This window comes from Epinephelus moara, chromosome 20 (genome assembly GCF_006386435.1).
Source record: "Epinephelus moara isolate mb chromosome 20, YSFRI_EMoa_1.0, whole genome shotgun sequence".
Taxonomy (NCBI): domain Eukaryota; kingdom Metazoa; phylum Chordata; class Actinopteri; order Perciformes; family Serranidae; genus Epinephelus; species Epinephelus moara.
The window spans coordinates 5,355,064-5,367,827 of record NC_065525.1 but is presented as its reverse complement, the minus strand read 5'-3'; the positions used below and the strand labels follow the sequence as shown (position 1 = coordinate 5,367,827).

At 39.0% G+C, this 12,764-nt stretch overlaps 1 protein-coding gene across 1 annotated transcript in view; it reads left to right on the top strand.

The window, feature by feature from the left end:
• Positions 1 to 300: 300 nt before the first annotated feature.
• Positions 301 to 12,764, top strand: part of herpud1 (homocysteine-inducible, endoplasmic reticulum stress-inducible, ubiquitin-like domain member 1) — a 16,669-nt gene continuing 4,205 nt past the window's right edge. Inside the window, exons 1-6 of the mRNA XM_050072270.1 lie at positions 301 to 658; positions 2,211 to 2,288; positions 6,418 to 6,495; positions 7,265 to 7,470; positions 9,445 to 9,555; positions 9,645 to 10,016. Of these exons, the coding sequence (XP_049928227.1) occupies positions 506 to 658; positions 2,211 to 2,288; positions 6,418 to 6,495; positions 7,265 to 7,470; positions 9,445 to 9,555; positions 9,645 to 10,016 (998 nt within the window). The 5' untranslated portion in view covers positions 301 to 505. The remainder of the gene's footprint in view (positions 659 to 2,210; positions 2,289 to 6,417; positions 6,496 to 7,264; positions 7,471 to 9,444; positions 9,556 to 9,644; positions 10,017 to 12,764) is intronic.

Sequence of the window (12,764 nt, the reverse complement as noted above, 5' to 3'; positions counted from 1 at the left end):
GTAGGAACTAATTTGCCGACATCTATCTTTTTTCATTTTAAACTGACAAATAAATAATATTTTGGCTCATTCGCTTTTACTTATAGATTCACTGTCTACGAGCTAGTCTGTATTTAACGTTTATTTTGGGGTAGCTGGCAAAATAGCACTAGAGTGTGTGATCTATACATAAACGATCTTTGGTTTATTTGCGCATGCTCACAGAGCGACTGCTTAAAGTCCTCCACGTCTGAGCACACGCGGACTGTAACCAATCAGGAGCGGCCACAGTGTGTTTGGAAACAACCCTTCCTCTCTCTAAAGTCCCGTATGACAGCCAGCACAAAGACACTTTGAGATTCAGCCGAGTTTAGCGAGTTACTCAGTCAACGAAACAGGTTGCGTCGTTTTCACCTATTCACTGATAAATTGTACCAGGAGAACTTTTGGTATTTACAGTAGTGGTAACATATTAAGTAATTGTATCGTCCAAAGACCGAGAGTACACTTAGTGAAAGAGTAAAAAATGGATGTGGGAGATTCCCAACGAGAGACTATTTCTCTCCTTATAAAAACGCCCAACCAGGCTCAGGAGGACCAAGCCGTCGAAGGGGTCTATCTACACTGGACTGTAAAGGACCTAAAAACACATTTGTCGACTGTTTACGCAACCGAACCGGTGAGTAATTGTGAGGCGGATAACGTACGTTAAGTTAGCAGCTAGCTAACGTTGGCGGAACTAACGTTAGTTAGCTCGTGTGACAAGCATCTCGAGGCTGTGCTCTGGAATGTGATGGCACGAACCAGCTGAGTGAGACAAGAGGGCTGACACCAGTTAACAGCTGTCAGCCTGTTAATGTCTGACTCTGTTTGTGTGTGCTCACAACAAACCTGCACAAGTATCAGGAACTTTTGAAGGCGTTAACTTACAGTAGGTGACTTCCCGAAAACAGGCAGTGTGTAGGAATGTTATAAAGATTAACTGTACCCACCGGGTATTAATTTATAGGGAAATGACTATGACTGTTAAGACTATGCATGCATGTTATGATGTTAATTCATACAGAAGAAACTTAATTATTACTAATATTAGGTGGGGGAAAAGTGGATATATTGGTATTGGTTATTGATTGGGCAATTAAGTCGTTATATATCGGCATATCGGATATCAGCATAAAATCCAACAGTGGGCATCCCTAATTACTAATTTTTGTAGACACAAGGCTTGGACTGTGGAGCTGTCTGATGATAATATATAAAAAATTGAATGACAGAATGAGCTGCTTTGACTTAAATAGGACAGTCAGCTAAGTGACTGAAACCCTAATCATCCAGCAGCCAAGTTTCATCCTCCTTAGAGACTACAGGTTAAACAGCACAGTGTACACCGAAACTGCTGCTGAGATGACAGAGGACAGATGAACAGAGGAGGATCTATGCTTCAGTAGAGAGGAGAGGATGTCGATGCAAAGTGTACATATGAGGTGGGGTCAGGCTGTAGGCTCTCAAATATGTTGGTCCAAGGTGGGAGAGTAAAGTTAATGATTTCTGATCAAGTCTGGAAAATGAGCCAAGTGCTTTAGCAGAAATAACAGTCATAAGTATTAATTAAATTTGGCAGTGCAGGTAATATCAAAATATAATACATGAAGACATAATTGAGACAATTATAAAATATATTTGTATAGTGTGTTTTAAACCCAGAGATAAAAACATGCTTTGCATGGAAAATGGAAATATATAATACACAGTTTAGTCATACATGCATAGAAAATGAGAGAAGGGAACCTTGAAACCTTAGATCAGTTCATACGTACAAACATCTGTGTTGTGTTACCATTACTTACATACCACCCTCGAACATATAAATACACACATGCCAACAAATGAGAATCTCAATTTATTACGTGCTTTCTTGCAAAAAAAAAAAAAAGAGCACTCTCTGAAAGGTTCAGGAGCAGTGCTTTTTCTCTCAGCAGCCACTTGTTGCTGCACACACTCTCTACTTATTGACAACAACTGAAAAAAGCTGTTGCTTTGGGGTAAAAAAATGATTTCAATTTTTTTTTTTTTTTTTGCCCCAGAAAGTCAGTTCAACCATCACTGACATTGAAAAATTCCTGAAGGTTGTTTCCCATCTGCAGAAACATCACCCAAATCAAGTCATAATTTGTTAGTCACTGAAGTTACTTTATCTCAAAAGATAAACCCACCTGTCTTTTTTTCTGTAGGCTGTGAGTGAGCAGAGACTCATCTATGCTGGTAAACTGCTACCTGATCATCTGCACATTAAAGATCTCTTCAGACAGGTATGTGTGAGTATATGTTTGTCTGTTTCCAAGTACACATGGCTGTGCTTGCAAAAGTCTTTCCTTATCAAAATTGCATCCAAGGACAGAGGGCTTGTGTGCTGTGTAGATTGTAAAGCCCACTGAGGGAAGTTTGTGATTTGTGATCAGTGTTATTCTTGACAGTTTTTAGTCTTAGTCTTGAGATGAAAATGCTTTACTAGTTTAAGTCACATTTTAGTCATTTTTGTCCTTCATAGTTTTAGTCGATGAAAATTCATGACATTTTAGTTAACTTTTAGTCATGAAGTTTTCTATATTTTTTTTATCTTCAAACTGATCCAGTGAGGCTAGTTCAGGGATCAGACATTAGAATCAAGGTGACAAGTTGTATAAAAAATGTAATTTAGACAATTTCTTTTCTACAATTACAAATAATTCTACACACTTACAAACTGTAATTTCTCCAGCAGTGTTTGACAGGTTTAAGGGGTGATTTACGAGCACACACACTTACTGATCATCATTTGAAAAGCTCAACATCTCTCTATTTATGCTCTCAGAAACTTTGATACCACAAATAACTAATCTGAGACAACTAGGGCTTGTACCCAGGTTCATTGTAAACTCTGACTTATCCATCTTGCTGTTAAGAAGCAGAGAAATACCTTCATTAAAGCCTGGATTCTGAATCTGCATCATGTTAGTCTGGAGGTTTAAACTTGTGTCTTCTCACAGAGTTGGTGATTAAAACTAAGCTTTCAGTTGTCAGAGAAAACTGATCTGAGTTCAGACTGTTTACTTACAGCACAGCTACACTCACAGATAACTGAGCCTCCTACCTGCCTGTCAGACAGCATCAAACCACAAACCTTCTTAAGTCTGGACAGAGTGCAGTCCTGCGGAGATCAGCTGGAAATTGCGGTGGTCGGTGGCTGCTTGCTCGCTGCCGCTCAGTGGCTAACGAGCAGCACTAACTGCTGACAGCCACCAAACTCCACAAATCCATTCAACAGCTCCACCATCCACAGTCAGACATACACAGCTGATTATGTACTGCTGCTCCGGGCTAGTGAAACATCCTGGCGCAGACTATTTACCGGAGTTTACCAGCCTGTCCTTCTTGCAGCATTTGAAGATAATTGCAAGTACAGCCATTCTCAGCTTTAAATGTCTGATAGATAACCACTAACATTTTCATCGCATCTCATCAACAAAAATGAAACATAGATTTCATCTTTATTATCAAGATCTATTTGGCCCATCATCATCTTGTTTTTGTAATTGAAGAGGTCGTTGACGAAAATTTTTCGTCATAGTTTTCGTCAACGAAATTAACACTGTGACAGTGGACTGTATAATTAATATTTTGCTGACTTAAATAGATTTTTTTCTAGACCTTCATGTCAGTAAAGTTTAACATGTACTCGTTGCAAAACCTGAAATTAGTAATTGAAATTATGTTGATTTGCTTTCATGCTGTTGTACTGGCTAGGTAGGCTGGATCCAAAATACTTTTCTCTCACCACCCTTTTTGATAATAAATAGCGGCAAAAGGATCTTCATGACCTGTCAAAGGACTGTTGTGCTGTATTAAACCAGTACGGTAAAATATTTCATGTGTCTGGTTCTTGGTTATTGTGTGCAAATCCCAGTTGAGGCTCATATTGCTGGAGAGCTATGAGACAAAAATCATCCAGAATCCTCAAAGAGGACATCAACCTCACCACCTGTTGTGTTTGCCTCTGTTTAGAGCTCTGTGCGTAGAGGTGTGTAAACCAATCACCATCTTTAGAAAGCTTACTATCCTCAGACTGGATGGACCTATCTCAGAGTTGCTGACTCAGAGTATCCAGAACCAAACTGTTTTGATTCTATTCCATTCTCCACTATTTTGTGGATAAATAATATGTAAAGAGGTTTCTATGGAGCTGTGAGGTAATAACATTGAGGTAAACTGTAAAAATATTTGTGCATCAGCCTGATCGGAGGCCTGTAGCTCAAAGCAAGTTCAACATACTCAGGGTATTGTTTTGTTAACAGGCTTCTCTAACCCTAACATTGGCTGTCTGGATAACCGGTAGTACAAGTACATTCATGTAAAAGAGGCAAGGTTTTTATTTGTAAGCAACATCATCAGAACCATGAATGACGTACTTAATATGATATGAGATGAAAGAGTGATACTAATTTATGAATGTTCTGTTTATGGGACGGAAGAAAGTCATATTCATTCGAGTGATGCTTAAATGATGGCCTATAATCTTACAATAGAATAAGAACATGTAGAAACACTAGAATAATTTCCAAAAAATAAAAGTAAGCCAAGGCTATAGGCGAGGCTGTAGGTTTTATTAAATATATGACTTAAGAATAGTGTAAGTATTTTTTGTTTTTCAGTTGGATGATAACTACTCTGAATATGTTACATGTAGAAGAAATGTCAAAATGTTTCTGCTACTAAAGTAAAGCTTGGAAAAGTAGTTCAAAGACTGATGAGGTCTGTCTGACTGAAATGTCACATTTATAATGAAGGGAGCCAATTAACAGTATATGGACTAATTTTACTAATGAAATATAATCTTTGGTTTATATTATGCCTGCCCGCTAGCGGCGTCTGTCTATCCCACTCTTGTGACCATGATATCTCAAGAACACCTCGAGGGAATTTTTTCAAATGTTCAATTGGGCTCAATGATAAATTGATTAGGTTTTGGTGGTCAAAGGTAAAGGTCACTGTCGACTTTGTCTGTCTCACCATTGTGAACGCAATATCTCAGGAACGCCTCGGGAATTTCCTTAAATTTGGCACAAACATTTACTTGGACTCAAGGATGAACTGATTAGATTTTGGGGGTCAAGGGTCATAGGTCAAGGTCACTTTGACCTTGCATGTGTTTCATTCTCGTGAACGCAAAATCTCAAGAACACCTTGAGGGAATTTCTTCATATTTGGCACAACATTCTCTTGGACTTGATGAACTGATTAGATTTTGGTGGTCAAGGATCAAGGTCATTGTGACCTTGTCTGTCACAGTCTCGTGAACACGATATCTCAGAAACACCTAAAGGGAATTTGTCACAAGACTCACAAGATTTGACACAAACAGAATATACTGATTAGAATTTTGTGGTTGAAGGTCAAGGACAGTGTGACCTGACAAAACATATTTTTGGCCATAACTCAAGAATTCATATGCTAATTATGACAAAATAAAACGTGACATCATGATGTTCTGCATAAAACACTTTTCTGGACATTAATCAGCGTCATATCTCAGGAACAGAAGGGTTATGTTTGGTCAGATACTTAATAGGTGACATTCATCTTGGGTGTCCACCTTGAAACTGTGTTCATTGTATAGATCTTCTGTGCTGCTGGAGGAAGATGTGTGTGATGCATCACTGTTTTCACAGACGTGGTTGTAAACTGGAAGAGAAACTTGACTGGTGCGTGGAGGCATACAACCACAGGGCGGTGATTCTAGTTTCTAGTTACCTCTCACAGGTTTCTCATAAAGTCAGCTACACTGTCAGCTATCACTGAGGATAAAATAAAATTTGCACAATTAAAAATGTAGCTAAAAATCCTCATTATGTGTTTATTGTCGCAAACGATCTCTCCATTTGTTAGAAGGTCGATCTGTTTTAAAACCAGAGTGGAAATAGAAAGCCTTAAAAAAATAAAATGATTCTTCTGACCTATAAAATACATACTCTTCTTGCCTGTCACTCTTAGTAGACTTTTGTCTATATCAGGACAACCTGCTCTGGAGCAGGTTAGGTGTTCACTTTAAGTTACCACAGGGATTTATCCCAGGAAAAAGTGAACCAGCTTCATAGTACTGAAAACCCAGAATCAACCCCAAAGTTACCTCGCTAACCCCAAATCCGTCTTCGTAGTACAGGCCTCTGGAATTTGTTGTTGCTAGGTAAATGAAGGACATACAGTCCCTGTTTTTTTTCTCACGGCCCTGTTGTGTGGTTTATGTGAGGCTTGTGTTTATTGTCAGTTGTTTTTCATGGTGGTAGAGACAGTTGGTGCTCATACTAATGTTTAATAGGCTTAATTCTGTTTAATGTAAAGGCTTGAATGTATCAGTGTGTTTTACCATGTTTATAATACAGGCATTTATGTCCACTTTCTCAGACTGACTCCATTCCCACACTGCACCTGGTGTGTGCTTTTAGGAATCCACCCCAAGGACCCCTTGGAGCCAGACCTAAGGTGAGGGATGAAGAGGTTACTCATATTCAGTTTTTCACAGTGTTTTCACAAAGTACTTTTTCGAGTGGGAAGTTGTGTTTGTCTCCTCTACAGTCAGTAACTTTTATAAAAATATAACTTTTGTCATATTTGATTGATGACTATATCCTGACAGGGATGAGGGATGAGATAAATAATCTGTGAAAACAAGTCATGTTCCTCCTCCTCCTCCTCCCTCATTTTGCTTCTAATCGCACATGTTAGAATCCACTATGGCTGAAGGAAAACAACCAGTCAGAGCAGAGGAGTCTCTAACACAGCTGTCAGTCAGGTCTATTACCACTCATGAACTGTGGTCAAACTGTCAAACTCAACAGATGTTTCCGTTTTCATAATTTCAACAGCATACATAGGTTTTTGTGGGATTTTAAAGGAGCTCCAGTATACTGAGACATATCAAGCTCAAAGGCAGGTTTTAGTTCTGAGACTTGAAGGAGCACTTCCTCACCTCCTCCCTCATTACCATCCTACTGTGAAGTGGAACTGTTTCACTTCAGCTGTCATCTTCTACAACTCATCCACAGCTTAGAGATCAAACATACAGCTAAAGATAACTCACTTTAGTTTCACTACCCTTTGAAATGCCCTGCTCTGCCTCAACTAATACTACAAAACTTCCAAGGTGTTGTTCATCCTAGATAATTAAACACACCCCTACAGGCTTGTCTTATTACAGTGGCTTTGCTGTAGTGCCTAGTGACAGAAGTTCAAACTCCTCTTGCCTTTGCAGACCAAACAGACAGAACAGCCATGTCCCTCTAGTCCGAGGCCCATGGCAGCCAGTTCCAGCAGCTCCTCCTCCACAGTCCAGACTCCAAGCACACCAGAGCTGAGGCAGAGGAGGCAGAACTCTTCAGCTTCAGCTGCTGCTGCTTCCGCTCATGCACACTCCCCAGTGTCTCCATCAGGAATGCCTTCATGGCCTACTGCTGCAGTGTAAGTCATAATGCAACAAATTATGTGTCCGCTGAACTGTATTTAGTCTTACTGGCATCAACAGACAGCACATTTTTTTGGCAATAAGGATGTGTTCAGGATATCTTTTCTATAAAAACTGAAAGAAATTAGATATGTATACACACCAGTGAGAATGTTAAAATTGCAGTTAAACTTTAGACTGGCCAGTATAATCTTTGTGGGATCTCCAGCTTGGGCAATTCAGTGGTTTTGGAAAAGATGGAGGATTCTGTCTCCTAAATCTTTATAATGTTGAAAACATCAACATGTATTATGTGTACACGTGACGAAAAGCAGCAGCAAGGAGGCTAGTCAGTTGTAGTGTTGCACGGTATACCGGTACTAAAATAGTACCGTGGTACTAGAGTATTCCAAACTGTACTATACTGCATTTGGAAAATACCGGTACTTTTTAAATTGATTCAATTCATTCATTTATTTAATTCATTTATGCACACAAACGCCTTCCTTGTTCCTATTGGAGCACAGATTGCGCAAGTGGTGTGTATGACAACACCTGTATCAACATCCGCAGCTGGCGTATGTGAAAAAAGACAAGAGAAAGTCTGCCTCGCAAAGGGAGACAACACGAGACAACACAAACTTGGTGGAACATTTGAGTTACCAAACCGTGACGTCCGTACCGAGGTACTTACCGAACCATGATTTTTTTGGTACCGTTACACCCCTACTATTTATTGTTCTAAAGGTTTGTATCCAAAAGGACTTTTCCTTAGGAAAAGTACCGAAGAGTATCGAAAAGTATCGAAATTCATATTGGTATTGGTACCGAAACAAAGATTTTGGTATCGTGACAACACTAGTCAGTTGTCAAAAGACAAGACGTGATTGGTTTGTTTTGATTTACACCCGCCCCAACAGTCCTACATTGTAAACACAGCCAGCATGGTGAGGAGGGGGTTTGTCAACTCGCATCGTGTGTCTGTGTAGGAGCCTGGATGAATACTCCATGAAGTATCGGATGACATGGTTTCATCAATGTTATCATAGCTTTTTGGTACACAGCAGCTACCGTTGTTGCAATACGCGTTTGAAACAGTGAGGTGCTAGAGTGCGCTATCCGTTTGAATGCAATATATGATCTCAACACTAGATGGGAGAAATTCCTACACAGTGCCCTTTAAGTAAAAGTGAAAGTGGCTTTTGCAAGTGAGGAAACTCAAGCTGTTATTGTAACCTACCCCTCTGCCATCTAGTGGCTGTTGTTTTGTGTTTAACAGTTTTTTCAATTGGCTGGTGCAATAAGTTATTGTTATTTATTACATTTTATATAGGTTATTTAAATTTTACCATATGGCATTAATTGTGGTACATTACCACCAAAAATATGGTAGTTAAATCACCTAATACCATGTAGTCTATCTTTTGACTGAAGAATATAAAAATGTAAATGACAATTTCTCAGGGCATAAAACCAATGAGCTGTTGATCTCTACAAATCAACACTTGATATTCTAACAGTGACATAGCCGCCATACTAAAATCGAAAACTGAATGGAACTGTTACCTTAAAATCGAAAGCTTTCACGAATCATGGATTTGGAGAATCGTGACACCACTAATGAATTATTAGGGCTGCTTAAGAGTGATTGAGTGCATTTTATTTTGAAATCCTCACTCAGCATATGGCCACATAATCAAGAGCTTAGGGGAAGTGAAAGAGGGCATGTCAAACCATTATTGAAACACACTTGATTTGCATTTAAGATGTCTCAACCTAAACAGATGCAGAAACCCTAATTAGATATGTTAGAAAAAAATAATTCTGCAGTGCCTTTAATTATAACTATAGAAAGTAATGTATATATAAAAAAGTGGATTATATATATTTTTTTATTGTCATTCCAATGTACACTTTCTCTTAAATATCACTGGATGAAGTTTACATTGTTTAACAGATACTAATCTGATATCTGTCATTGTTCCCTGCAGGCCTGGAGCGCCACAGATGACCCAACCAGCCTTTCCCACCTACTCCCTGTACAGCCCTCAACAGCTACTCTGGCTCCAACATGTCTACGCAAGACAGTATTACATGCAATAGTGAGTTCTCATTTATTTTATCTTATATGGCTGAGGGTGTCCGGCTAGTTTTTCATACGCTTGACGTTTGTCTAATTTTCCACCAACAGTCATGCAGCATTGGCCGCAGCAGGCACTTTCCCCTCTGCACCAGCTACAACCATTGGCCAGTACCCTCCCGTTCCAGCCCACCAAGTACCTGTCCCAGCCCCCTTAGCCAATCAGAACCCCATCAACAACCTGCCAGCCAATCAGAACCCAGTGCAAGATGGCGCTTTCATCAACCCCGGAGAGGCCAACCAGAACATGCGGATGAACGCACAGGGCGGGCCCGTGATGGAGGACGAGGAGGATATGGAGCGTGATTGGCTGGACTGGTTGTACTCCGCCGCAAGATTTAGCGTTCTGCTCATGATTGTGTACTTCAACTCTAACCTGACCCGCTTCCTGCTGGTGATGAGCACTCTCTTCATCATGTACCTGTAAGTTCAATCTGTCACTTTCTACTTTGACAAGTGTAAATCTTTATGTTTTTTAAGTCTGACGACCTAACTTGGCTGAGATGTGTCACTGCACTGTAGTGGCTTGAGTGACTTACACACTCAGTTCACTCATGTAAAACAACTCAAGGCCCTGATAGGAGGCAGGGTTGTTTGAGTAGTCCTTTAAATCCTGTCTGTGTTTGATTTTAAACAGACATATACGTCACTGCTTATTTGGAAATATAGGTATGAAATCACTTGAAATAGGAGCATAGTAGCATATCTGGTAGGCATTACTGACTTCCTGACGACAGCGTATAGGTGTATGTAAATTGCCCAGCCTTCAGGATGTTTACCCTGGAAACCTGTTATACCAAAGCTTCATAAAGAAGCAAACAAGTGAATCCTGCCGAGTTCAATGCATTACTTGTGATGTCAGGAAAAAGTCAACATTTGTGGAATTGTGCAATTGATTAGAAATCTGTGCAAAACATATTCTAGTTTATTATTAAAAAGTGGCCAAATTATGTTATATGTAAAAAAAAAAATGCGACTATTTGGTCGCAGCCTGGAGCCCTGAATTGGAAGATACCACATTGGAATTCTTCTAGAATAACAAAAATAAAGGTATAAAGCGATGAGCAGTGTTTCTGCTGGTGATGTTCTGTTGAGGCGGTCCATCGGGTCCAAAGTGTGCTCCAAGTAAGTGTCCACCTAGATGTTTAGAGCGATTAAGTCAGACTCAGAAGTATTAACTTGGCTAACATTTATAGCATTTGCCTTGCATGCCTTGAGTAAACCACTTGGACCTTGAAAATGGTCTTTCTACTCCTCCAGAAGAGCTGCAGAGAGTGTGACTTGTCTAAAGTAAATGTACAGTCCACATCACTACAAAAAACAAATCTGAAACACATGGCTTCATGGGTAAAGACAACACTGACACCTAATACCTGGTGGTTCCTCATACCTGGAAATCTTAGCAAACCACAGTCTGACCTGAGGCTCCAGTTCATTTACTGTACTTCCCTGTGCTGTTCAAACTCCAGGGAAGAATTATTACTGCAGACAGCACATTCCACACTGCATAGCTTAAGTTCGAGCATTAAGTATTTTTATACCTATAGAATGTTGAGCTGTAAAACTGACTGCTTTACATATCTTGGTACTTGATTATCAGTGACTGGAAATCTACATTATGTTCTCAGCTGTCAGCCTTCTCAGCTTTTTTGTTTGACTTTCCACATGTGTATTGCAGCAGGATGTGATTCCTGACATCCCCTAATAATTTTTTATTCCAATCACCTAACAAATATTCAGCTGAAAAATTAAAATGAACAGAACTTTGATTCATTTGCAATGCTATCTAGATTTTATATATTTTGTTTGAAGAAAGCTCTCTTCACTTGTTGAATGGATTTATTTGTCCTGAATTTGGGCATCTGGGGTTGTATGTGTCTCGGTATGTTTTGGCTCCAGCAAATGCAGATGATCTCATTTATTATTTCTTATGGCATTCCATAGTAACTGTAATTAAACAGTTTTCTGGTTATGTCACAACTCAGTTTCAGATGTGTTAATGTTAAATGGTCAGAGTCCATCTAACAGCCTGGTCCACGTGAGCTCTGTTGTTATCATCAGTTTAGGCCATGTTGTTCCTTTACTTCACATGCTCCAGTCTCACACTCTGTTTGCTGTTGCATAACCCTTCAGCCCAACACAAACATGCATACACATTCCACTCCTCAGGCGTGGATCAAATAGGTTTAGAAAAAGATGGATTAGAATTTGTTACAGTAATACATGAATGACACACATTTATATAAAAGCCAAAGAAATGATAAAAGATCACATTGCATTCCAGGAAATGTGGGTGTAGAAATGTGTTTGTCAAGAGAAAGCAAAGAAGAGAAAGGGAGTGAGAGTTTAGAGTTTTTAAACAGTCATTTATTCAGATGAAATTATTCTACATTTCCAACAGTTTGCAACAAAGACAAACACAAACTACAATACAAAACCAAAAATAAAGCTCTCAAGAACGCCTTGAGGGAATTTATTCAAATTTGGTACAAACGTCCACTTTGACTCAAAGATAAAGTGATCCAACTTGGTAAGCATAGGTCAAAGGTCAAGGTCACTGTGACCACGTCTGTCTCATTCTTGTGAATGCGATATCTCAAGAACATCTTGAGGGAATTATTTTTCAAATTTGGCACAAGCATCCACTAGGACTCAACAGTGAATTGATTAGATTTTGGTGGTCAAAGGTCACTGTGACCTTGCATCCATCTTACTCTCGTGAACACAAAATCTCAAGAAAACCTTGAGTTTCCTCAAATTTGGCACAAACATCCGCTTGATCACTGTCACCACTCAAAACATTTTTTGGCTTTAACTCAAGAATTCATACACTAATTATGAAAACAAAGGTCTAATAGGATAAAATGATTAAGTGATGACACGTGTTGGGAAGAGGAGGAGCTAAATATGATCATTGGCAATAATTCATAATTATTAATATTAATTATGGATTATTAAAATATTTGATTAATTAATTAATTATTACATAAGCATAATAATCAAATTAGCTTACCGCGGGGCACCAAATGTTGGGAAGAGGAGGAGCTAAATATGATAATTGGCAATAATTCATAATTATTAATATTAATTATGGATTATTAAAATATTTGATTAATTAATTAATGATTAATTAATTATTACATAAGCATAATAATCAAATTAGCTTACAGC